At 32.3% G+C, this 24,579-nt stretch overlaps 3 protein-coding genes across 3 annotated transcripts in view; all 3 read left to right on the plus strand.

Moving 5' to 3' along the window:
- Positions 1-210: 210 nt before the first annotated feature.
- Positions 211-4,776, plus strand: LOC111707218 (gamma-tubulin complex component 6; the record flags this gene model as incomplete). The annotated part of the gene is made up of 9 exons (XM_023480274.1): positions 211-375; positions 1,034-1,196; positions 2,073-2,227; positions 2,581-2,662; positions 2,965-3,044; positions 3,490-3,567; positions 3,864-3,941; positions 4,205-4,262; positions 4,547-4,776. Coding segments are annotated over 9 exons (925 nt in total), but the record flags the coding sequence as incomplete, so codon positions are not given.
- Positions 4,777-4,868: 92 nt separating this feature from the next.
- LOC111707229 (F-box/WD repeat-containing protein 11) lies at positions 4,869-7,724 on the plus strand. The gene is made up of 3 exons (XM_023480289.1): positions 4,869-5,109; positions 5,806-5,852; positions 6,135-7,724. The coding sequence occupies exons 1-3, from the start codon at positions 5,011-5,013 to the stop codon at positions 6,250-6,252; spliced, it is 264 nt and encodes an 87-aa protein (XP_023336057.1). The 5' UTR covers positions 4,869-5,010; the 3' UTR covers positions 6,253-7,724.
- Positions 7,725-9,148: 1,424 nt separating this feature from the next.
- LOC111707224 (catenin alpha) overlaps positions 9,149-24,579 on the plus strand; it is a 19,253-nt gene continuing 3,822 nt past the window's right edge. Inside the window, exons 1-17 of the mRNA XM_023480283.1 lie at positions 9,149-9,711; positions 10,460-10,533; positions 10,831-11,083; positions 11,407-11,505; positions 13,504-13,598; positions 13,981-14,041; positions 14,716-14,771; positions 15,327-15,410; positions 16,162-16,203; positions 16,361-16,421; positions 16,536-16,627; positions 16,833-16,892; positions 17,403-17,474; positions 19,704-19,780; positions 21,403-21,476; positions 22,908-22,970; positions 23,563-23,646. Of these exons, the coding sequence (XP_023336051.1) occupies positions 9,610-9,711; positions 10,460-10,533; positions 10,831-11,083; positions 11,407-11,505; positions 13,504-13,598; positions 13,981-14,041; positions 14,716-14,771; positions 15,327-15,410; positions 16,162-16,203; positions 16,361-16,421; positions 16,536-16,627; positions 16,833-16,892; positions 17,403-17,474; positions 19,704-19,780; positions 21,403-21,476; positions 22,908-22,970; positions 23,563-23,646 (1,449 nt within the window). The 5' untranslated portion in view covers positions 9,149-9,609. The remainder of the gene's footprint in view (positions 9,712-10,459; positions 10,534-10,830; positions 11,084-11,406; positions 11,506-13,503; positions 13,599-13,980; positions 14,042-14,715; positions 14,772-15,326; positions 15,411-16,161; positions 16,204-16,360; positions 16,422-16,535; positions 16,628-16,832; positions 16,893-17,402; positions 17,475-19,703; positions 19,781-21,402; positions 21,477-22,907; positions 22,971-23,562; positions 23,647-24,579) is intronic.

Consider the following 24,579-nt stretch of genomic DNA (forward strand, 5'->3'; position numbering starts at 1 on the left):
CCTGGACGAGTGGACGAAAAATAATGCTTAGCTCAATAAACTACATTTCACAACAAAGATTAACATATTTAACAAGGATAATGTAATTGAGTCAAGTGTTTGTAAAGGATTTTGAGAGATATCATTTCTTTTAAGAAAAAACCACCAGATAATTTTAAAATGAATGGTTACATGAAATTAAGCCTTCGGTCCTTAACCTTGTTTTTCTAGATACCTCTTGCTGGCAGATGGAGAGTTTGGCCGGCAGCTGGTTTTATCCCTCTGCTACCTCGGTAGAGAAATTAGGGAGCCAGGGGAGCTAGCTGGAGAGATTAGGGAGCATATTCACTATGGAGCTCCTCCGCCACTCATTCTCTGCCCAACGTCTCTTAATAGGTAAAGAAGAAGTAGCAGTTTATCTAAAGATTTTATGGAATTTGTAAGTCTTCAATTTGTGGCAGATTATTTGGACTAAAATACTTGAGACAGATTTATGGATTATCTGTAACAGATTGTTTGTATCTAAATGAGACAGATATATGGATTGTTTGTAACAGATTGTTTGTATCTAAATGATGATAAGTTATAGGAATTTAGGTATACAATGCTAACCAAGATTAATCTTTGATGAACTCATCACACGGGGGAAGAAAAAACATCATATAAAGCAAATATAAAAAGTTTATGAATATTAAAAGAGAATAAGAAATTTAAATATCTCTAATTTAGGAAACTGTTCCAATCCTACCATATCCATCATTAAATCTTTATTCTCATCTTGAATTTATATCTAACATGTTAAATGTAGTTTCCTATTTTTGAAATAATTAATTTTGATAATTTTCGTTCATAAATCTTAAATTTGAAGATTTAATTTTAAATCTCGGGAAAAAACCAGAAATCCGCCAAGAGATACTTAGTGGTTGCTGTGGATAATTGTCATTAAACCACCAGTGGGGAAGAGAAACCAGCTGAGCAAGTTATGAAAAGATTTAAATTTATATTTTTTGACCTCAGTAGATGTGTCTTAACCTTTTAACCATTACATTTCTAGAGTTCTAGAAACAGCCTTGAGCGCCTCCCTCCTTGGTACCGGAGATCCATTCTCCCGAAACCTTAGCTTCGGTCTCTCGGAGAACCCGGAGCAGAACCTTGGCATCCCTGGACTCAGCCTTAGATATAGAGCTCCGTGGCCAGCTAACATTCTACTCTCAGAGGTACGATGGGTTGTAATCTGAACATATATTTTTCTTGTATGTTTGTTCAGTTGATGTTCAAAGTCGACCAGGGACAAAGGAATTGAGTTTTTGTCACAAATTCTTATTTTTTAATCCCTTAATATCTTTGCAACCACATGTCGTAGACCTTAGATATTTCAAACTTTGAATTTTATTAGATCAAATAATCCAAGTTTGAAATATCAAAGGTTTTAAAAATCAAGTTGGAAAGGAATAGGGATTAGAAAATTTGAGTTTGAGGCAAAGCCATCATATCTTAGTTGTTGGAACTTTTGTCTTGTGACCCACGGGAAGGTTTTATAGAAATAATGTTTACAGTTGAAGTTATATTTAAGAAATAAGAGCGCCTTGGAAGTGTACGGTCTGATTGGCAAGCTTTGTTAAGGAAAACAAATAGATTTTCCCGTGCTTAAATGTATTTTTAGTGCAAAGAATTTGGATCCGTTGGATCCGTAACATTTTGGCTTCCTGGCTCCCTTGATCTGGATCCAAGGGGCAAAAAACCAAAAATGTTACTCTCAAAACACAAATCAAAATTGTTAACAAGTAAGAGATAAAAAAAACTTTTTTAACCTTTGAAGGGTTTACTAAGTTTTAGCGAATAAAATAAGTAAAAAGAAGAAGAAAAAGTGTAAAAATTTTCATTTGATTAAAAAAAAATCAGGACCTGGATCCGGATCTGGATCAGGGTCCTCTTTTTTTCCAGGGCGAATCCGCATCAAAATGAAATGGATCCTAAGCACTGGACTTATTTTATCAGATATTGTGAGTTATCTCAGATTGTTAACAGATAACAGGATACAACAGCAAAATATATAATCTTTCTGTCACGTTTTAAACACTTTTTTTCTTAAGGATGTTTTGAAAAAGTATTCAACGGTCCTGGACTTTATGTTGAACCTAAGAACTTGTTTGGCTGGGTTGGAGCAGGATTGGAGTAATGAGAACCTAGGACGGAGAGAGGAGAGAAGAACCAGGAACTATACTCATCATAGGATTAATATTATCAGGTTAGATAAAGACATCTTTTCCACCACTTTTTATTAAAATTCTATGGTTTTTATCACTAACTTCAAAGTTGGTTAAAAAACTCCATTTTCGATTCCGATGGGATAAAAGTACATTATTAATATTCATTTTCTAGTGAACTTTTTAAAGTTTATTCTGTTCGTAACTTCTTACACACTCAAGCAATGTGTACTGCATCCGGGTAGTTGATTGATACAAATATTGCTGAGAAATGCCAGTGAAAAAGATATTTTTATTTTGTATTTGTAAAATGTTATTTAAACTCTATCTTACTTGGAGTTCATCTCAAATGTTTTCTTCTATAGTTTCTTATAACATAAATCTCATGTTTTAGACATGAAATGTTGAATTTTATCCGGAACCTGCACTCCTATGTTGCTGCACAAGTATTAGATGTTTCATGGCTTGAGTTTCAGGTACTCATAGAATAAAGATAGATTGAGAGACAGATAGATAGACAGAGAGACATACAGGTGAACAGGGCAGATAAACAGACAGTCAGACAGAATAAAATACAGAGAGAAAGATAGGGGGACAGAATTATACAAAGACAGGTAGATGGAAAGACAAGGCACAAGACACACAAGACTGAAAACACAGGACACAAGGACACATTAACACAAGGGGACGAATACTAGGACATAAGTATACAAGGACATAGGACAAGACCAGACCAGACAAGACCAGATTGACAGACAAGATAAAATTCTGCCCCCAGGTGAACCTGACGAGCAAGGTGACCTGCCTGGACGAGTTGATTAGGTTCCACACCAAGTACATCAACAGAGTTGTATTCAGGTTCAATATAATAAACTAAACTAATATAATAAACTAAACTAATATAATAAACTAAACTAATATAATAAACTAAAGTAGATTTTATATTAATATCTTGCAGGTTTTCATAAATAATCTATTGTCGGAATAACTGTTGATTAGAAAAAAAGGTTTTTATTTCTTTTATGTGAAAGCAAACATTGTGGGTAGAAAGAAAACTAGAGAAATTACAATGCCGCAAAGTCGTATCAATAAGTCCGCAAAAATCAGGCCATGTTAATTTTGGTCGAATTGTAGTTATTTATAGTAGACTGATTTCGATGTTAATGTTAGTACTCTACATGATAAGAGAAGTGAGTTTTGTTTATTATGATATTTCCTTTATTTAATGAGAAAGAATAATTTATATAACTATATATTTAGATGTTTACATGAGATGAGTAATTTATTATTATTATTTATTCAGATGTTTACTGAACCAGAAGGCAGCTCCTCTCATGAAAATTATAAACAGCATATTTATCTCAATCAATAAATTCTCCAGGTAAAGAATATTTAAAAATAATATGCAAAAACTTACGATAAGGTAAAGAACGGAATTGATCTCCTAAAACGTGTGATTCTGCGCTCCCCCCACACCCCCCACACTCACACATCATAAGTTCTTTGTTTTTGCAAATATTATTTCAATTGTAACATTTCATGATTTGACCACTCAACCGACAATCCATATGATAAACTCAAAATTTCAAAAGGGTTTGTGTTTCATTTTGTTTTTCTACAAGCTACCAGTGAAATTATAACGACTACGCTATAATATTTTTTTATTTTAAATTTTAGCTACGGGTCTGTCAGGTTGGGTAAACTGGAGGAGGAGGAAATGTTGAAACAGTATCAAACCTTTCAGAAAACTAGTAGGTTCGTACACAGTTATTATTATTATAATATTATTATTATTATCATCATTACTGTTTCTTTTCAAACTCATTTTCAATTAACATTTTTCTAAATGCATACATACCTTTTTATTTGTGGAATTGTATTGATGAATTGAAAAGGTAGTTGACAAAATTTTAAATTTGTAATGTTTGCCACAGTTATGTGCTATTTTTTATGACAGAGGGGGGGGGGGGGATATTCAGAAGAAAAAAAAACAATATATTACTATTCTACAATGTTAGGTTCTTGTTTGATCTTGTAACTAAACTGTGCTCCAGAGGATACGAACCTCATTTTCAGGTATGTTCTCTTTAGATTTATATTTTTAATCTTTAAATAATTTAGTGGAATCCATAAAACTTTGGAAAAGAAGACTCCATTTAAATAGTTTTATGAACATAAACACATCAATTGTGCAGTATATACAAGCCCATTTTGGATTTTCTAGCTACTGGTAAAACTATATTTGACCTTTTTTGGTAACTTTGGTAAAAGCATTTTTAAGAATATGATTTGATTTGATTTGCACAATTATTTTTTTGTTTTATCTTTTCAGCTCTTTTTTATGTTCTTAATAAATTTAGGATTTGTTGCTGAGACTCAACTTTAACGGATTCTATAATTCTTCCCTTGAACCTGTCAGACATTAGTTCCATCTAAGTGACTTGGATACTTGGATATCTTGGATACAAATCATCGATCACTGGATATCAGTGGATATTTAGTAGACATATAAATGCTAAATGGTACTAAAAATCAGACAGTATAGCCAGGTATATACTGCAAACATTCATCTCCTTCATTTTTAATAATAATCAACTATTTTCAATTTACTTTAGATTAATCTATGAATAAATATTATATGGATTTAAGAAACAAATGTTTAAACTATATTTATTTTTATTTCTTGCAGATGAAAAATGTAGTTTGTAAACGATAGACACTGGCTGGCAGTGCTGATGGTGTGAACGGTGTTAATGATGTTGATGATGTAGAAGACGTTAACGATGTTGAAACAGATGGTGATGAACAGTCCCAAAGACTGAGAATGATGTCTACTGAAGATTTGAATGATGATGTTCTTGAGAAAATATTTCGAAATCTGGAGTTTAAAGATCTCCTAGCCGCAGAACTGTGCTGCAAACAGGTAAATAGAATATTCCTGTAAAATTCAGAATTGGTTAAAAGTGTTCTCTATCTGTAGAATTTACAACTCCCAAAGTAGGAGATGAATTACATCATCATCAGTCCTTAGAAATGAAAATCTAGTTTTGAACTGATATAATATATTCTTGTAACATGAATTTATTGAAGACTACCTTGGGAACCAAGCTTTGACTAGAAAGTGAATCTAAATCAACTTCGAACTTAAAAACCAAGCTAAAACCATTTCCGTGGTTCTACCGAATCAAAAGTTGACACAAATTGGTCCAGGGGTTCATGATTACTGTTTATTTAAGACTAGCTTAGGAACCCAGCTTTGCATGGAAACTTAAATTTTCAACTTTGAACTTTTAAACCAAGCTTAAAAACATTGTCGTGGTTCTAACAAGTTCCCCAATCCCATTCAAAATTTGAGGCAAATCGGTCAAGGGTTTCATGAGTAAGATCGGCTATAGAATCAAACAAACAGAGCTTAATATTTTATAAAGATAAACATGAGCTGGGTCTTATCCTTTACATCTAGGTTTTTCTTCGATCAGACCAACTTTTTTATTGTAACTCATGACCCAAGGAAAGGTTATGGTAGGTCGAAATTCAGAAACTTTGTCCGGAAAAGTTAGGTCACTAGAAAATACTATGAGAGTCCTTTTAACAATATTCTAACTGTTCTTGTTTGCAGTGGAGAAGGGTGATATCTGAAAGAAGATTGTTCAGACAACTGACAAGGTAAAAAAAAATTTATATACTAGTTTGGAAACCCAGCTTTGCTTTGTGTTAAAGTAAACGCTCTTTGATTCTTTAAAGGGCTGCATGAATTATATTCGGAGATTTAAGAAATCTGGGGAATCAATTTTGATTTTGTTCATTCCTCGGCATTTTTCATATTTTAATTCATGATTAACATATACTCAAATTCATGACTAAACTGTTGATGGACGAAAGCGTTTAGTATAACAAACGTTCTTGGCTTCCGAAAAATGTTGGATAGAAATATTTTTTTATATTTAGGAAGTTGTGCAAAAGGAATATCAGTTTCAAGTTTAGTCGAGTTTCATATAACAAGCACCTGAAGGATGTTAGGAAACAGTCTCTCAATCTATACAAAGCACTTAGAAGAAAGAGATGATAGGATAAAAGTCCCTAAGACCACTCTGAAGAAAAAGGAAAAAATGAAACAGTCCTTTTAAAGTCTTCATTGGGCAGTGTATGCAAAAAGTATATGAAAGGGAACAGTTCCTTCACCAATACAGACAGAGCAATAAGGAGGAAAAGATGACAGAACACGTGGTCCCTTTTCAGATCACTATAATGTGGAGATTGAGAATATGGTAGAACACACTACATTTACCATTTCAGATCATCAACAAGGCGGAGAAGAGGACAGAACACAGCCCATTGCCCTGTTCAGATCATCACAAGGCGGAGAAGAGGACAGAACACAGCCCATTTATCTGTTCAGATCATCACAAGGCGGAGAAGAGGACAGAACACAGCCCATTTATCTGTTCAGATCATCACAAGGTGGAGAAGAGTACAGAACACAGCCCATTTATATGTTCAGATCATCACAAGGCGGAGAATAGATAAAACACAGTCCATTTACCTGTTCAGATCATCACAAGGCGGAGATGATGAGAGAACACAGTCCAGTTACCTGTTCAGATTATCATCAAGGCGGAGAATATGATTGGTTACCGTCCGTTTACCTGCTCAGATCAGCAACAAGATGGAGAAGATGACAGAACACCGTCCTTTTACCTGTTCATATCATCAACAAGGCGGAGAATATGATTTACCTGTTCAGATCATCAACAAAGACGAGGAGAAGATGACGGAACACAGCCCTTTTACCTGTTCAGATCATCATGTCAACAAGGCAGAGAAGATGATAGAACACAGTTCATTTACCTGTTCAGATCATCAACAAGGCGGAGAGGATGATAAAATACAGTCCTTTTACCTGTTCAGATTACTCAAAAGGCGGTGATAAATGATAATGTAAAAAATTACTACGGAGCACTGAAAAGAAAATAATTGTGAACAGATCTACACGGAGGGCAAACCCTTTGAGTAGAGTATTGTTAATCTTGAATGCTTTCGAGGATCAATGCTTGTTCTGACGACCAATGACCATGTACGACAACCTTGGGATATCTAAGATGGATTTAAGTACCCCCCCTGGCTGCAGATAAAATGCTGCTGAGATCATGGCTTGATCTCCAGATTTAAAACACAAAAGTTCTAACACATAGCACTTAAGATGAAAGGATTAGAAGACATTTACTTTATCTTTGCAAACCCGAACATGCTCTTTGAAGTATTTAATTTGATGACTAACTTATCTTAACAAAATACTTAAATGTCCATTAAACGGCAAAAGAAAGCAAGAAGAAACATGGTCATATCAATTAGTTTAGTATAAAAACTTTATTCTAGGCTTCCTTCAGAATTGAATTAAAGATTTGGATAGTAATATTTAAAAAGCTTTAGGTTGTAATTAATTTGTCACCCTTTTTGTTATCCATGCATAATGCATATTGCATATATTGACCTTTGAGTTACTTACAGGGTGTCCTACGAAACATGACAGTTGGTGAATGTCTTTTTCCACAATTTGTTAAGTTGTTTGATACCAAAGATCAATATAAATATTATATGGAAGTAATGTTATTTTAAAATTGATTTGCAAGTAAAAGATAATTAAGAAAAAATTTTTTTTAACTAAAATTAACTATTTACTAAATGCCATGTTTCGTGGGACACCCTGTACTGTATCTGATCATTGTTATCAAAGCTATGTCTTCTTTTATCTTTTGTAAACTTGATTTTTACTAAAAATTTGCATTTTGATGTTGAAGTTCAATGTTTGTTGTAATCAGTACGTTTATTAAAATATAGTGTATATACTTAAATAAATTGTGTAGAAAGATTTGTCTTTAAAAGAAATCACAGAAAAACATGTTGAATTAAACACTAAACCTTTTACAGCCAAATAAGAAATATCCAATAATTGATTTATATAATCATACAGAACTAAATAATTAATCTATATAATCATATAGAACTAAATAATTAATCTACATAATCATATAGAACTAAATAATTGATCTATTTAATCATATAGATCTAAATAATTGATCTATATAATCATATAGAACTAAATAATTAATATATATAATCATATAGAACTAAATAATTGGTTTATATAATAATATAGAACTAAATAATTGGTTTATATAATCATATAGAACTAAATAATTGATCTATATAATCATATAGAAGTAAATAATTGATCTATATAATCATATAGAACTAAGTAATTGATCTATATAATCATACAGAACTAAATAATTGATCTATATAATCATATAGAACTAAATAATTGATCTATATAATCATATAGAACTAAATAATCGGTTTATATAATCATCTAGAACTAAATAATTGGTTTATATAATCATATAGAACTAAATAATTGATCTATATAATCATATAGAACTAAATAATTGATTTATATAATAATATAGAACTAAATAATTGATCTATATAATCATATAGAACTAAATAATTAATCTATATAATCATATAGAACTAAATAATTAATCTATATAATCATATAGAACTAAATAATTGATTTATATAATAATATAGAACTAAATAATTGGTTTACATAATCATATAGAACTAAATAATTGATTTATATAGTAATATAGAACTAAATAATTGATCTATATAATCATATAGAACTAAATACTTGATTTATATAATCATATAGAACTAAATAATTGATTTATATAATCATATAGAACTAAATAATTGATTTATATAATTATATAGAACTAAATAATTGATTTATATAATCATATAGAACTAAATAATTGATTTATATAATCATAAAGAACTAAATAATTGATTTATATAATCATAAAGAACTAAATAATTGATATAAGGTAAAATTTATTTGTTAACAAATCTAAGAAATTTTTATATCTTAACTCCTCTTAAATACAGAGAAAACTCCCCTCTCCACGTACGCAAACATGGTTATAAAACTCTTATGTATTTTTCTTCCTTTTCCCTTTAGTTTCACGTTAAGAATTGATTTCCATGGAATGAAGGTTGGTGTAGTTGGTGTTTGTTTAAAAAATAATTTATGGTGTTTGCCGTGTATTGTGTAGAGTGTGAGTGTGAAACTAGAAAGTTAATCTGACAGAACCCGACTGTTATATATTTTGTTACCAAGCAAAAACCAAAATAAATTAAGCCGATGCCTCGAATTGGTTTCACTCTATGGTGTCTTTGTCTGATGAAAAAGTTTAGTCCAGTTACAATAAGAGAAATACAAAGACTAATTCTTGAAACTAATTCTGTATATTTTCAGATAAAATGATTTTACAGTACCCACAGAAAACACTCAATTGAGAATGTGAAAAATAGAATTTATAAAAGATTGTTGAGTGGCGAGGAACATCAGGGATCAAATATGGAGAAACGAAAAGTGCTTCGACAACGAAGCATTGATAAAGAGGCAGAGAAAGCCAAACGGCAGAAAACATTACAAACCACGCTATCTAAAATCATCAAGGTAAACTGTCTAATTTTATCAAATAAGAAGAGTTCAATCTGGGAAATCTTTCATGTTAGTGATTTCTAATTATGAATATAAACAAAAAAAAAATATTGGTAATTCCCTAGTATACGATTCTTGGACCCCTTCCCCCCCCCCCCCCCCCCCCCTCTTATCAATTTTGTAGATGGATCTTATGTGTAAAACATGGATATAAATAACTATGTCGCAGCAGCACCCGGCCCCATAGCCTGTCCTAGCCGCAGTGCTCAGCCCCTTAGCCTGTCCTAGCCGCAGCGCTCGGCCCCTAGCCTGCCCAAGCCACAGCGCTCGGTCCTGAAATTGTCTAAACCTCACCTAACCCTGAAATAATTCAAAATAGCTTAAAATTAATGGTCATGTACAAAATTGATAGGAGTGTGGTTCAAAAATCGTATACTAGGACGGACCCAAAATATGGGAGAGTGAAATTGAATAAATCTTAAGCGTTTTGTCACCTGACGGCACAATTCGCACAATAGGCTCTTTCTTGACAACAGTGAACCGACATTGTTTTTGATATTTTCATTTTCAAATTCAATCACTTTTCAACAAAATTATATACATTTATTTTTCGTAGTTATGTTAGGTTAAGACCATTTCTGGGTCAAGCGCTGCGGCTAGGACAGGCTAGGGGGTCGGTACTGCGCCTGCATATCTAACTTTGCCTTTTCAGAAGTTGAACACTTTGTCGATAAACAACCAAATCAGTTATCATAATTTTTAGAAAGGAGATGAAGAATTGACAAGAGAGGAGGTAGACTTACTGGAGGACAACGATGAAATTGTTCAGGGGCTCAGGTAGGATTTAAGGTTTATACATGGGAAAGGGGGGGGGGGGCTTTGTCATAAAACCCCTATAGGAATAAAATATCAATTTTTGGAATTGTTTTAAAAGATGTAAGTCGGGCTTGCTCCTCTTGAAATAATGCCTCCAGTCCCTTAAATACAAGATAAATCAAATAACGGTTATCATTAAAATATGATTTAAACTTAAATTTTGCATGCAAGACTAATGATGATAAAGGAAACCTAAATAATGTTGAAAATCCTTTAAAATACATCCTATTAACCAAATGTTGACTGTTGACTGTTGAGGGCTCGGAAGAGTAAGGGTATAGAGCAGAAGGACAGAATGAAGGAGTACGAGGATGATATGGATGTATTGAAGAAGAAGTGTATGAAGCTAGCTGAAGCTATCTCTAGATCTAAACGTCTAGTAGTATATACAGGAGCAGGGATATCAACTAGTGCTAATATACCGGATTACAGGGGGCCTAATGGAGTCTGGACGCTTCTAGATCAGGTATGGAAGACTAGACTTTTTATTTACAGATTTAAGAATTTTCGTGTTTACTGTCGTTACAGTGTTTTGTTTTCATATGTCATTAATTTAATTTATTTTTATGTTTTATTTATCATTATTATTCGTGTAATAATCTCAACATTGTCTAAGGCAAGTTAATAGCATATTGTCGTTATTTGGTGAATTAATCTCTAGACCCAGAAAGGGGCATATTGAGAATATCTGCGTAGAGTCTATAGATTCACTGAGTAACTCCATATAAGGAGCAAGATCATTTACTATCAACTCACTTGCAATCCGTCTCATTTACTATCAACCTCAGCTCAGCACCCGTTGGGGCCTGAAATCCATAGATTTCACATGTTAAGTTTCTGGTATCCTATAGAAAACTTGTCAACCCAAGGTCTGGTAAAAGAAAGAAGAAAGGACACTCGAAGAAAGCCATGATATTAGTTCAAGCTTTGCAGGTAGTTTTAAACCAAAGTTTTTATTATTAAACAAAATTATTGATAATTTTTCATCTCTGGCTTGATAATTTAGTATTTGTATATGTGTCTAATTTTTGAACTGAGTATCACTTAGGAAGAATATGTCATCCTCTAGAAATATATGGCGAACTCATTCGAAAGCAATATTAATAATTAACACCAAGCCTAGACTTTTCCAAAATGTGGTCTGCCATTTTTTTTTGCTTTCAAAATTACCAGAGATTTTAAGAATTCTTTTTAATTTCCATTTTAAATTTTGAACTAATTTTNACTTAAACAATAAAAAACTAACCTTACCAATCGGATATTCAGTAAGTCAACACATCTGATTAGAAATAAAAAGAAATCTATTCTGGTTAATATAAATCACAATAATTAATTTACAATTTACATATATATAAATATATTCATTATTCATCCATAAATCAAATATGTACATTGTACTCAGACACTTACAAGAAAAATCATGATTTTAAATGAAAAATATTTTTTTTTAATATGACACAATATTTGCTACAAGGACTTTATAAGCAGGACAAGTAATAGAATTTTTATTCTCTCTACCAGGATAAATCAGATCAGGATTGATAGACGAGATTACATACAAAGTTTAGATAAGGATCAACGGTTTTACCATGGTTTTACCCTTTAGATTAAAGATTATCACTTTAGATTTGCCCGCATTTATTGCAAGTTTATGAGAGCGCAACCAAACTCCAATTCTTTATAACTCTTGATTGACAAAAGGGACCATTTCATTCAAATATTTGCCTTAACAAAGACCTGTCGTGTCATCAACAAAATATACGTTAAGTAGGGCATTATACTTATGTATTTAATTTATGCATATCAAAAACAATAATGTACCTAATATTGACCACTGTAGAACAGAAATGTTAAAAGACTTTAAGAATTCAGAAATCTTTCCATTTACCATTACAAATTGCTTCCTATATTTTAAATAAGTTTCAACCCACTCTAATGCAACCCCCTTCACCCTTATATTACGCAGTTTTATATGTTCCCTTTGGCCGGCCAAAACGTCTGGACCAAATGGGCTGAGTTATTTCGAGGGAACCAATGGGTACCCTGCAAACAAATTCTAAAATATTTATTTTTCAAAAATCTTATTTTTTTAAATCATATTTTTTTCAAAATTCGAAATTTTCATTTCTCATTTTTTTATTTCCACAGGCAACGCTATGCCCTTCAGCTAGTAATATATAAATACAATTGAGAAATACAGTGAAACCCTAAATAACGAATACATCGAAAGAATTTATCAAATGTCGTATTCTTCACTTTCTGATAATAGAATATTGCAGTAGAATATTGTTTAGTTTTTTAATTAAATGATTATATGGAACTCTTTAAAACTGTTCCCGCATATTCATGGCTATTTATTTATTTTCGCAAATACTGAAATTTACATAATACAGTATAAAACTCATTGAAAAATTGTCAAGACGACATTTGATAAATTCTTCCGATGTGTTTGTTATTAAGGGTTTCACTGTATTTATACTAAAATTGGTAAAACAGAAAAAGAAGCGTTACTTTGTTTACAATGTGCGATGACAAAGTTTTTTGGAAACAATCGATCCTTTCAAGTGAACTTAAAATTTTTTAGTTTTTGCACATGGCACACTTTATACTTTATACGAATTGTAGACATAATTTTAAGTGACCGGCCCTAAAGTGGCGTGCATGATTCACAAGAGTACAATTACTATATACATCGATAACAAGAAAACAATGGAACAGGAAGACAACATTACAGCAATACTTAAGTGTATTTGATGTTGTTACAAAGCAGATAGTTTTACCAGACATTTATTAAATCATCAATTTTATGAAATGGGTCTGTTTACACTGCACAATTGATATTTCTCAAGCTCATTGGACTTATTATATTTTTTACTTGATTCTAAAAGTCGTCTTCCTATTTCAGAGTTTTCTATACTTTGTTTGATGCAGGTTGCAACGGATAATTTTGTTTGGCGGGGTGAAAGTATTGCTACTGAGGTTCCAGAAGCTAAACAAGATGTTATAATAGCAGTAGGAGATATTAGGTAATCTCACCAATCAGAGAACTATTGTACTGTAGAAATCGAGATGAATGCTTGATCTCGATCTCATGTTAATCTACAGATTAATCTAATCTTTATTCGATTTATTTTGAAGTGTCTATCAGATATCCCGGGAACAGCCAATCAGAAGCCTAGGAATTTTGCTTTTAACAAATAACAGAATAGGGAAACTGTTGATATCCAAAATTAAGAAATCAAGCAGATTCTGCGTAAAATTCAAAAGTGTCTTCTGTGGATATGGAAATCAATTTCTAATACATATATCATTGCAACCAGACGTCGTAACCTTTGAAACCAAACCAACTAAAAACTAAGATATATGAATAAAGATATCGTTTATGCTCTCAACTATTTTAATATCTAGAGCTCGTGGAACAGCAATGACTGTGAGTGCAAACGAGTTTGCTTCAGATCCATGTTCACAGGTTTTATACATTCACCATTTTTTATTTTTAAGAGATTAATGACGTAATATTAAGTCTGCCTGAATTATGCAGGTGGCTTGTTCTAGTTTATAATAGTCTTATTGAAACCTTTGTCTGATCATGGATGAATGAGAAATCCTTATTTTTCTATAGTTGTGGTTTCTCTTTAACAGGGACTTGCAGATTTATGGTGCAGAGACAATTTAGGAAATTTTGAGAAAAAATAGGAAAATTCCTCATTTTTACTCAGATAGAGGGAGGGTACCAATTTGAATCGGATATTTAACTCTGTAAACGAAAGACCACAACTGAGAAGTGAAAATATTGATATCATTAGCCAGAACTCCTTTCTTTTAATTTACATAATCCTAGAATTATTCAGAATTATGAGTTTTAATCACTTCATAATACAGGAATACCCAAAAATGATGAGCCTGTGAAAAACTCTAAAAATATGACAATTTGAAGCAGCTTGATTTTTGGTTTCTGGATTCAATCAAGTATTTTGATGGTTTACTAAATGACTAAGCACACGAATAAGCAAGTTTTGGTCTGCAAGAAACCCTGAATGCAAGAAAATGTATTAAACAAATTCCGTACAATCGTCTCTTCAGTCTCGTCCTTTGTGGGTAACCCTGTATATAAATCATTCGTAATAAGTATATTTTTTTCAGGATAAACGAAATAATATGGTCTTCTGTGCCAGAGAACTTTTAGCATCAGTAGCAAGGTATTTTCATAAGTTTATATAGAAATTACCATTTATACTTTAAATCTTTAATAAAACAAGGAAATCCCCGGGGGATTTAGGAGGAATACAAGATTTTTAGAGTTCTTACCTTATGTCCATAGATTAATTAAAATAACAGATAGGACACTAGATGTCGTTCTTTCAAGATTTGTGTGTGTTTCGTTCATAAATCTTGAAAAGACAACAATAAGTAGGGGGGCGGGGGTGGGTTTGAGTTTGGGACACAGTAATATAAAATCCTATTCAGCATTTCGTAGGGAAAAAAAGGAAAGACAAAAATCATTCTGCTTGTTTATCTAATTGGTCATCAGGCCTTGTTTGATGCATAACATGTTAGACGCCTAGATTTCTTGCATAAAACACACTGCAGGTCAAATAAACACTGGGTTCACTAGATGGGCTGGTACGAGTATGAATACCACAGACGTTGACGGAAAACCTCGCACTGATTTGGATCATGCAATAATGGGACCCATGCTTAATCCGTCATTGGAAACCGACGATAGGATCAATAAAAATGCAAATATATTTCAGATTATTGATTATCGCGGATATGATTGATGTCCACGTGTTGATGAGTGCCGTCTACTGTGTTAACAATGATATTGAATTCTTCAGGAAATATTTAAATTGCAAATATAAGAAATAAAACCGTTTTTTCTCCAAGGAAGAGGGGAGGGATTTGATGCTTTTATGAAGGTTGCGTTTTCCCCTACAGCTACAGCTACAGCTAAACCATTAAATAAGCCATCAAAAGACTATCTTCAAGACAGAAGATTTATTTTAACCTTGAGATTGATAGATCTGCTTGGCAATCTCATCCTTTGTGGGAAACCCTGTAATATGAGTAATGATGGAGGAAGCAGATTTCAATCTGCATGGATTATGGAAGAACATTTGTATTCATTTCACTTACTAGAACTAAAAAACTTAATAATAATATCAAATATCAAAGATGAAATATAAAAAAAGATATTCTGAAAGAATTTAGTCTTCGCATTGTCACAAACTTTGATTTTCTAATCATTAAATCTTAAATCAGTCGAATATCGTAGATCTGATTATATTTCAAATTATGTTAGAATAAATAATCTAAGTTTGATGTAACAAAGATTTACGCCACCAGGTTGACAAAATATAGTGATACAAAATTTAAATTTGTTGCTCGACTTAATTTCTTCAGTTTATCTCTTTTCATTTTATCTTTGACATTATAAATATAACTGTAGTATTTAATTATAAAGCCATGTTAAAAGATATGAATTGTAAAGAAATTTTTACATGTTTTTACAACTTTTTGGGGTCTTTTTAAGAATTGATCTGAATTTCCCTGAATTTATTTTAGATATTTAAATATTTGATTTAAAAGACATTTACGGAGTCCGCCTGATCTGATGGAAGGAATGAGAAGGTATATTTAAAAAAGATTAAAAAACAAATAAAAATTTATAAAAATAGACCACTCTATTCTCTGAGCTAAAATCTGTAAATTTCGTAAGTAATAATAAAGCTAAATAAACGAAATTAAATTTTTTAATTTATAAATAATTCCATCATTCCATTTTTAGATTTCAGAAGTCCGCTCATCAGCTTGGAGTACAGGCGGGGAAACGACAAGCAGAACTTAAGGTAGAGAATTCATGGTGTCAGGGGAGGGAATAATATATATATAATAATATCTGTTTTTTTTGATTGAATAATAAATTGACTATACCTATGATGTATATCTATATATATACTAAGGATAATGAGATGCAGTATGAACTAGCAAGTGCTAGAGCTGTATTGAAGAAAACTACTCCACTTCTCTTTACAGCTTGTAATGTTCATGTCAGGTATATTATCTAAATCATTACAAGACAGTTTCAAAATCCTTAGATCAGTTCTTCGACCAATCTGAACATAATGAATACTGGCAAACTTAAAAAAAACCAACAGTAGTGTCCAAAATAATTTTCACAATATTCATTATTTTCTTCCCATTTTCATGAACTCTGTTTTATCTGATTGAATTCAGTTTACATATAAACTATTTTCAAGGTATCCAGATATGACAAGGTCGACAGAAAACAAAGATTTGGTAATTCGAGATGTGTGCAGGTACAAATACCATATATTTGAAAATCTAAGGTCTACCACATTTGGTTGCGAAGATTTTGCGATTAGAAAATCAGAGTTTTTGGCAAAAACTCAGCTTCTTTCCAAGTTGTTTTACAAATGATAATTAAGTAGAGTTTAGTTTTTTTTTAAATACTTGAAACAAATAAAACAACATGGAATCCAAGTGGAATGGATAGATTAAATTGATGTAACTTGCTTATAATAAACTAGCTTGGGAACTGTTTACCCGCGCTTTGTCGTATACTACGATTTTTCCTTTTTTTTTCTTTGAAAGTAGACCCATGCCAAACTTAGAATCTTGGTTACCTAATCAAAATTTGAGGCAAATCGGTCCAGGGGTTCCTAAGTTATGATCGGACAAACACACAAACAGACAGACACCCAAACAGAGGTTACATCTTTATAAATATAGATAGAAGACACAACGGGTTTATTCTCAGATTCTACAGTTCATATTAATCCTTTTCTTTAAACGTAGAACATTGTCAGGGCTGTGACGAGAATAGGAGATATAGCGGAAGGAAAGGAGGATCTTCTTCTTCATACTAAATATAATCCCAGGTAATAGCTCTTGAAGGGAGTGCATGATTGGCAATGTATCTGATTTCCTGTAAGGTACCCTTTAAACCTCTGTCTGATTTCCGGTAAGATTAAACCTCTGTCTGATTTCCGGTAAGGTACCCTTTAAACCTCTTTCTGATTTCCGGTAAGGTACCCTTTACACCTCTGTCTGATTTCTGGTAAGGTAGCCTTTAAACCTCTGTCTGATTTCCGGTAAGGTACCCTTTAAACCTCTGTCTGATTTCCGGTAAGGTACCCTTTAAACCTTTTTCTGATTTCCGGTAAGGTATTCTTTAAACCTCTGTCTGATTTCCGGTAAGGTACCCTTTAAACCTCTGTCTGATTTCCGGTAAGGTATCCTTTAAACCTCTGTCTGATATCCGGTAAGGTATCCTTTAAACCTCTGTCTGATTTCCGGTAAGGTATCCTTTAAACCTCTGTCTGATATCCGGTAAGGTACCCTTTAAACCTTTTTCTGATTTCCGGTAAGGTACCCTTTAAACCTCTGTCTGATTTCCGGTAAGGTACCCTTTAAGCCTCGGTCTGATTTCCGGTAAGGAACCCTTTTAAACTCTGTCTGATTTCCGGTAAGGTACCCTTTAAACCTCTGTCTGATTTACGATGAATGCAATATCATTGTCATTCCAAATGAAAATTAACGAACTGCCAATAAAGCAGACTAGATGTAGAACTACAAAACGACAATATCGATCCTAATTTTTTAAATCCAAGACTAAGGTTTGAAGGGTACAGTTGGGAAGCGACTCAGAGATTCACCAGATTGGAATATTTTAAATTTCAAGAAGTAGTTAAACTAGATATGGATAGTTGAACTACTCTTTCTCTATTGATGTAACCGAGGTGATGTCCTAAAAAATCAGTCCACCGTTGGTTAAAAAAATATTAGATATTTCAAGCCCCCCTGCACCCTGAATATATCTCTTTCTTCCGCCTGGAAACCTAGAATCTAAATCTCAATCTATTGTTTCCTTCCTTCCTTCAAGTTTCCTTTGTATCTTGTTCAATCCACTTCAATGAACAGTTCTATCAACTCTTTCAGAACCTTGGTTTAAAATACCCATTCGTACTAAACAAATTCAATTTAGACTTAGTCACAAGCTTTTTAATCAACATTTTTTTTCAAACAATTATTGTTTTTATTTCTGGCTTCTTTAGCAATGGTAAATTGCGTATTTCTTGCTTCATAACCAATGTAAAAATTGTCAGGATTAAACACGTTTTAAGCCATAAAACGGCTTTATCTAACACATTATTGATCCAATAAAGATTTCAAGGGTACCGTTGTAAATCGGAAATGTCTCTCTAAAAAATGAAGGGTCCCCTAAAACTCCGACAACAGTCCCTTTCATTGAATTAAGATAACATTTTGTTTTAAAACCTTCCATTGTTATTAACATTTTATAATTTTTACTCAAATATTGGGTCTTTTAGATTTATCAAACTGTACAAAAAATCTGACTATTTTATGTTTTTCCTTGACCAAATATTGGTTAATTCACATTGAGAGCAAAATCTAACATCATCAACGAAAAAGAAATGAAAAAGTAAAAATTGGCTTGACTGGTAGGTTATATAGATTTATGCGCGAATAGAAATATTTACAAAAATCACATTTCAGCTTCTCCCACGGTCAGCTTTGGTGCTAGAATTTTCAATACGTTTGTAAACTATCTTAAAGCCATGATAAACAAATTCACAATTTCGATCAGCAGATATCTTTACGGGTTTTTGAATGAGAGTCAAAGATAAAAATTATTTTTCCTATTTTTAGCCTGAAAAGGCTACAATCATAACAATTATGGGTCGGTTTTGTAAAAGATAGTGAAACCCAACAGAAGCATTTACTAAACGAATTACCAAATTTGTTTATCATTGATTGTAAGATAATTTATAGATGTTTTGAAAGCTCTATCTCTAAATCTTACCATGGGAGAAACTTAGAAGGGCTTTTTGGATATATTTCTTTACGGGACCAGAGCTAAATATCCTACAAACCAAGCCAATTTTTTGCTCTTGCATTTATTCTTCTTGGATGTACACATTAGATTTAGTTCTCAATGTGAATAATATTTAGTCAATTGGAAAAACATAAATTATGATCAGATTTTTTGTACAGTTTTATAAATATAAAAGACTTAATAATTGAGTAAACTTTTACATGATGATTTTTCTGAAAATACCAACTTGGTTTATTATTTATTACTATAGTCTGGTTGAAAGATTGTTAGAACTGAAGACCTGCCTGAAAGAGAACGAGGAATGGGTTGAAAGCATCAATTTCCTAGGTATACACTATAAAATCAAGAAAAATAAACCAGGATCCAATATACCATATTTATACAAAAGATTGTACAGAAATTTTAGAAAAAAAATAGAAAAAACATAAGGCATACACAGCCATACACCTACACTTTTTATGTAAACAAATATTAGAACATTAGGAGGTTCTTGTTGTTTTTCATTGAGTATTTTCTTATCAAAACTCTTTTTTTATTTAAAGTTGATTTTTGAAACATATTTGAATATATGGTTTGTGACTTATAAACATTTCTTTGTTCTTCTGTGCTGATGCACACCTGTACTACCCACCAAACAAGTTCAGATTTTCCATGTCAATATCCTAGTTTATGTAGCCTAGATATCAATGAAGAACCATCAATGTTCCTCGTTAGTATGATTCTTAATTATACTGTTCCTTCTTTTACCTAGTTTATATAGTCTCAAAACTAATGAGCTAACATAATTTCTCTTTAATTTAAAAAAGAAAACTAGCTCCCGCGCATGTATTTTGAAAACATGCACAAAGTTATGTTTAGCACTTTCTAATATGCGACAACACAAACTGTGTTTGTAATATCTCTCAGTCTTATTGCATACAGATATGCTACCCTATTATAAATAATGTAGTTTGTTTTTTCTCTTGAACTGCTGCCTTATCAATACTTGAATATAAATGTATCATTAATTTTGGCAAGAAAAAAAAGATAAAGTGTATCCGTAAACTAATTGATTTCTTCTTAATTTTTTAAAAATGTATGTACACGATATTGTTGTAAAATAGTTTTATTTAATACATGTAAACAATTTTGTGCAATTAATATAATCTCGATACGGAGATAATAAATATCTAGATCTCAAAAAAGATTTTCCATGTCCTTGTTTATCATTTATATAGAAACCCGGTTATAACCATCCAACCCTCCAATATTCTTCTAATCCTGTAATACTATATTCAGGCTTATTTATATAATAAAACAACACATTCATATACATGTTTATCTGGCCGACCAAATAGCTGGACCGAATGGACTGAAATTTTTTTTGACAGTTATGGCTGGCCGGGTATAGTGTCATATGCTAAATAAATTTCGACTTTTTATTTTACAAATAATTTTTTTTCTTCAAATTTTTCTTTTTTCTCTTTCAAGATTTTAATGTTTTTGTTTTCCACGGGCAACGCCGGGCCCTTCAGCTAGTAAAGAAATATATGTACTGTATAAAATTCCTGGCGTTGGCTATAGAATTTTAAAATATGTATTTTTTTAAATTCGAATTTTGATAAAATATATTTTGATTTAAAAAAAAATCCTATTTTTTGGGGTTTCCTTAAAAATTCAAGACAATTATGCCCAGATTTTTGACCAACTATAGCTAACATATATATAAATATATCTTCTTAAAATAAGTTTGGAACATTTTCTGTTGTTTATTAATATTGGTTATTGCTGGACACTGTGTTTCATGTTTGACATTCTTCAGCACAACATTCTTATAAATATATACATATATACAAATTTATATATAACTATATAGATATACGTATACATATGTTTGAGTGAAGAGCTTTATTTTATAAATATATATATATATTAAGGTAAAAAAAAGAATGTATAATGATGTTGTTTAGTTGAGCTGTTTGCAGAGATACGAACAAGAATAACTGGACTCACTGTAATACAAGAAAATAACAAAGAAAAACAGGTTAGATTTATATTTGATACTGTTTATCAAGGTCGTATAATAAGGTTGCTTTCTCTCGATGCGCTCGATGTAGGGGAAATGTCGTTTCCAAACCATTTATTGATAAAATCCTCATATATGACGTCACTGATTATACGGTTGAGAGTGACGTCATTAACGGATTTTTATCTATCTATCAGCTTGGGATCTCAGTGCTACTCAGATTACTAAAAGTTACTCCCGCCTTTTACCCGCACTTGAACAATTTTAACGGGAAACTCAATTTTCGCAATTAATGTCGACATAATCAACTTAGAATCTTACCACCGAGCTTCAAACATTTCCATGTGTCTAGCTCCCGAGTTCCCCAATCAAAATTTGAGGCAAATCGGTCCAGGGGTTCCTGAGCTATGATCGGACAAAAAAAAACAGACAGACAGACAAACAGAGATTACAACTTTATATAGATGTTAAGGAGACGACATTTCCCATACATTTGGAGCGCATCGAGAGTAAGCACCTCATTTTTTAACCTTGCTTTTTATACTTTACTGGTTGTATTGATTATTAAAAGATCAGACAGGTAATTAATGAATAGGTAGATTAAGCTGAACAACAGTAATAACCAGAAAACAATGGAATAGAAAGACGACATTATAGCATTTTTTTGTTTCTTAGCAAATGGCTTTACTATACACTTATTAACTCACAAATTTAGTTAAATGGGTCTGCTCACCCTGCATAATAGCTGTGTCTCATGTTCATTGGACTTTTTAAAGTTTTAGCTTGATTCTAAAAGTCGTCTTCCCATTTCCTGCCTCTGTATTGGAACATATTTTAAACTCTCAAATAGCGAAAGATACTTTTTTATTTTGATATTCAATATAAATACTTTACAAAAATGTATTTAATAGAAAATACAAAAATTCGATATATGTGAAAATCAGATTTAAAGTTTGGACTTGTAAACTAAAACCGTTTATGTAAGAAAATAGGATTTGTCATTCCCTTGCTCCGGTGGACCGGAGGCCACTGGAGGGAAATTGTTTCCGCCGGAGGGAATAAAGATTCCACTGGAGGGTTGGTAATCAACACTCAGGATTAATTAACACTAATTAATCCACCGGAGGGATACTGCAAATTATCCTGAGTCAGAATTCAATGAATTTGAGCCGCGTCTTAAATCCACAAAAAACCGGTTTCAATTGAGCGCCGTCTTCAATCTTGAAACATTGAATACAAATTTAAGTGGAAACAGCCATATTTAAGCCGCGTCTCAAATTTAAGCCGCAGCTCAAATTCTGCTGCAAATCATCCTGGGCACTAATAACCAAGCTCAGAACACTGATTACTTGACTGGAGATATGCTGTAAATCACATTGAGAGTTTAGGATCTTTCTAAACAATCTTGGTAATTTTTCATTATTTTCTAAATATTACTATTTGTTTTAGATTGAGATTGAAGAGTTATGCACCGAATTAGAAAACTTGTTCGACCGACAGAAAAGAAACCAGGAAACAAATTCAGTTTTTTAAATTTACAATCTTATCAAGTTTATTTTTTCTTTCTCATTTGCTATTAATCAATTAATGTTCCAAAAAAACTAGTTTAAAACTAAAAGAAAATCAAAAACTGTTAAACATTGCAAGATATTGTTGTAAAATAGTTTTATTTAATACATGTAAACAATTTTGTGCAATTAATATAATCTCGATACGGAGATAATAAATATCTAGATCTCAAACTATACCGATCGGGTCCAAATTTTTTGTGGGACTTCACATGTCCCTAGGGAAGGTTAACGGATGTTCAAAGTTACAAAATATTGCCTCCAAAAAAATTTGATTGTCATTAAATTTAGAAAATCCACGATTTTTGTTTTGTAAAATCCGGGAATTTTTCTTTGTTTTCGTTTTACAATGTTTACAAATGTTCACAATTTAAAAACAAAGATGGGTGCAAAGCGCTTTAAAAGCTTTGTACTAGAAATTTTCTAAAATTTTATTCTAAAATCAATATACATTCTACAAGAACTTAAATGATAAAAATGTTAAAAAATAAAATATTAATGAGATATACTGAATAAGATAATAAACCCTGAATTAGTTGGAAGAAACCGGGTTAAGGGAGAAGCTTATACAACTCATGGATACATTAAACCTGGTCCTACAGCAGCTAATATACAACCAGGGAGCTACCAGCAGTTCATCTATCTAAATAGGGGAGGGAGGAGGGGGGGGGGGGGAAAAGTTTAATTTGCCACCCCTGATCTGCTTGTGTATAGCGTTCTTCTATTCTCCCGTCCTACTGTTCAAATGATGTAAAGTTCTCCTGTTTTGCTGTTCTGCTGTTCTGCTATTCTGCTGTTCTGCTGTTCTCTTGTTCTTCTATTCTGCTGTTTTCTTGTTCTGCTATTCTCTTGTTCTCTTGTTCTCTTGTTCTCTTATTCTTCTATTCATCTATTCTGCTGTAATCTTGTTCTCTTGTTCTCCTGTTCTCCTGTACTCCTGTTCTCATCTTCTCTTGTTCTCTTGTTCTCCTGTTCTCCTGTTCTCTTGTTCTTGTTTTCTCCTGTTCTCTTGTTCTTTTGTTTTCCTATCTACTATCATCATGGTCAACTGTTATCTTGTTCTGCTGTCATCCTGTTCTCCTCTTCTCTTGTTCTGCTGTTCTACTCTTCTCTTTTTATCCTGTTCTCCTGTGCTCCTGTTCCTTTGTTCTGTTGTCCTGCTGCTCTGTTGTTCTGTTGTTCTGCTATTCTGCTGTTCTCCTCTTCTCCTGTTCTGCTGTTCTACCGTTCTCCTCTTTTCTTTTTATCCTGTGCTCCTGTTCTCCTTTTCTTTTGTTCTCTTATTATCTTGTTAACATGTTCTCTTGATCTCGTGTTCTCTTGTTCAACTGTCCTCCTGTTCTCCTGTTCTCCTGCTATCCTGTTATCCTGTTCTCCTGTTCCCTGTTCTCCTGTTCTCCCGTTCTCCTGTTCTCCTGTTCTCTTGTTCTCTTATTCTCCTAAAAGCTGTTGAATATATTTAAAGTTTATAGCGTCTAGTATACATATATCAGTATTTATCTGTATTTTCTCATTTCCGTTATATTATCATCAACTCGTTCCTCCCCCCCCCC

Source organism: Eurytemora carolleeae, unplaced genomic scaffold (genome assembly GCF_000591075.1).
Source record: "Eurytemora carolleeae unplaced genomic scaffold, Eaff_2.0 scaffold591, whole genome shotgun sequence".
In the NCBI taxonomy this organism is placed as follows: Eukaryota; Metazoa; Arthropoda; class Copepoda; order Calanoida; family Temoridae; genus Eurytemora; species Eurytemora carolleeae.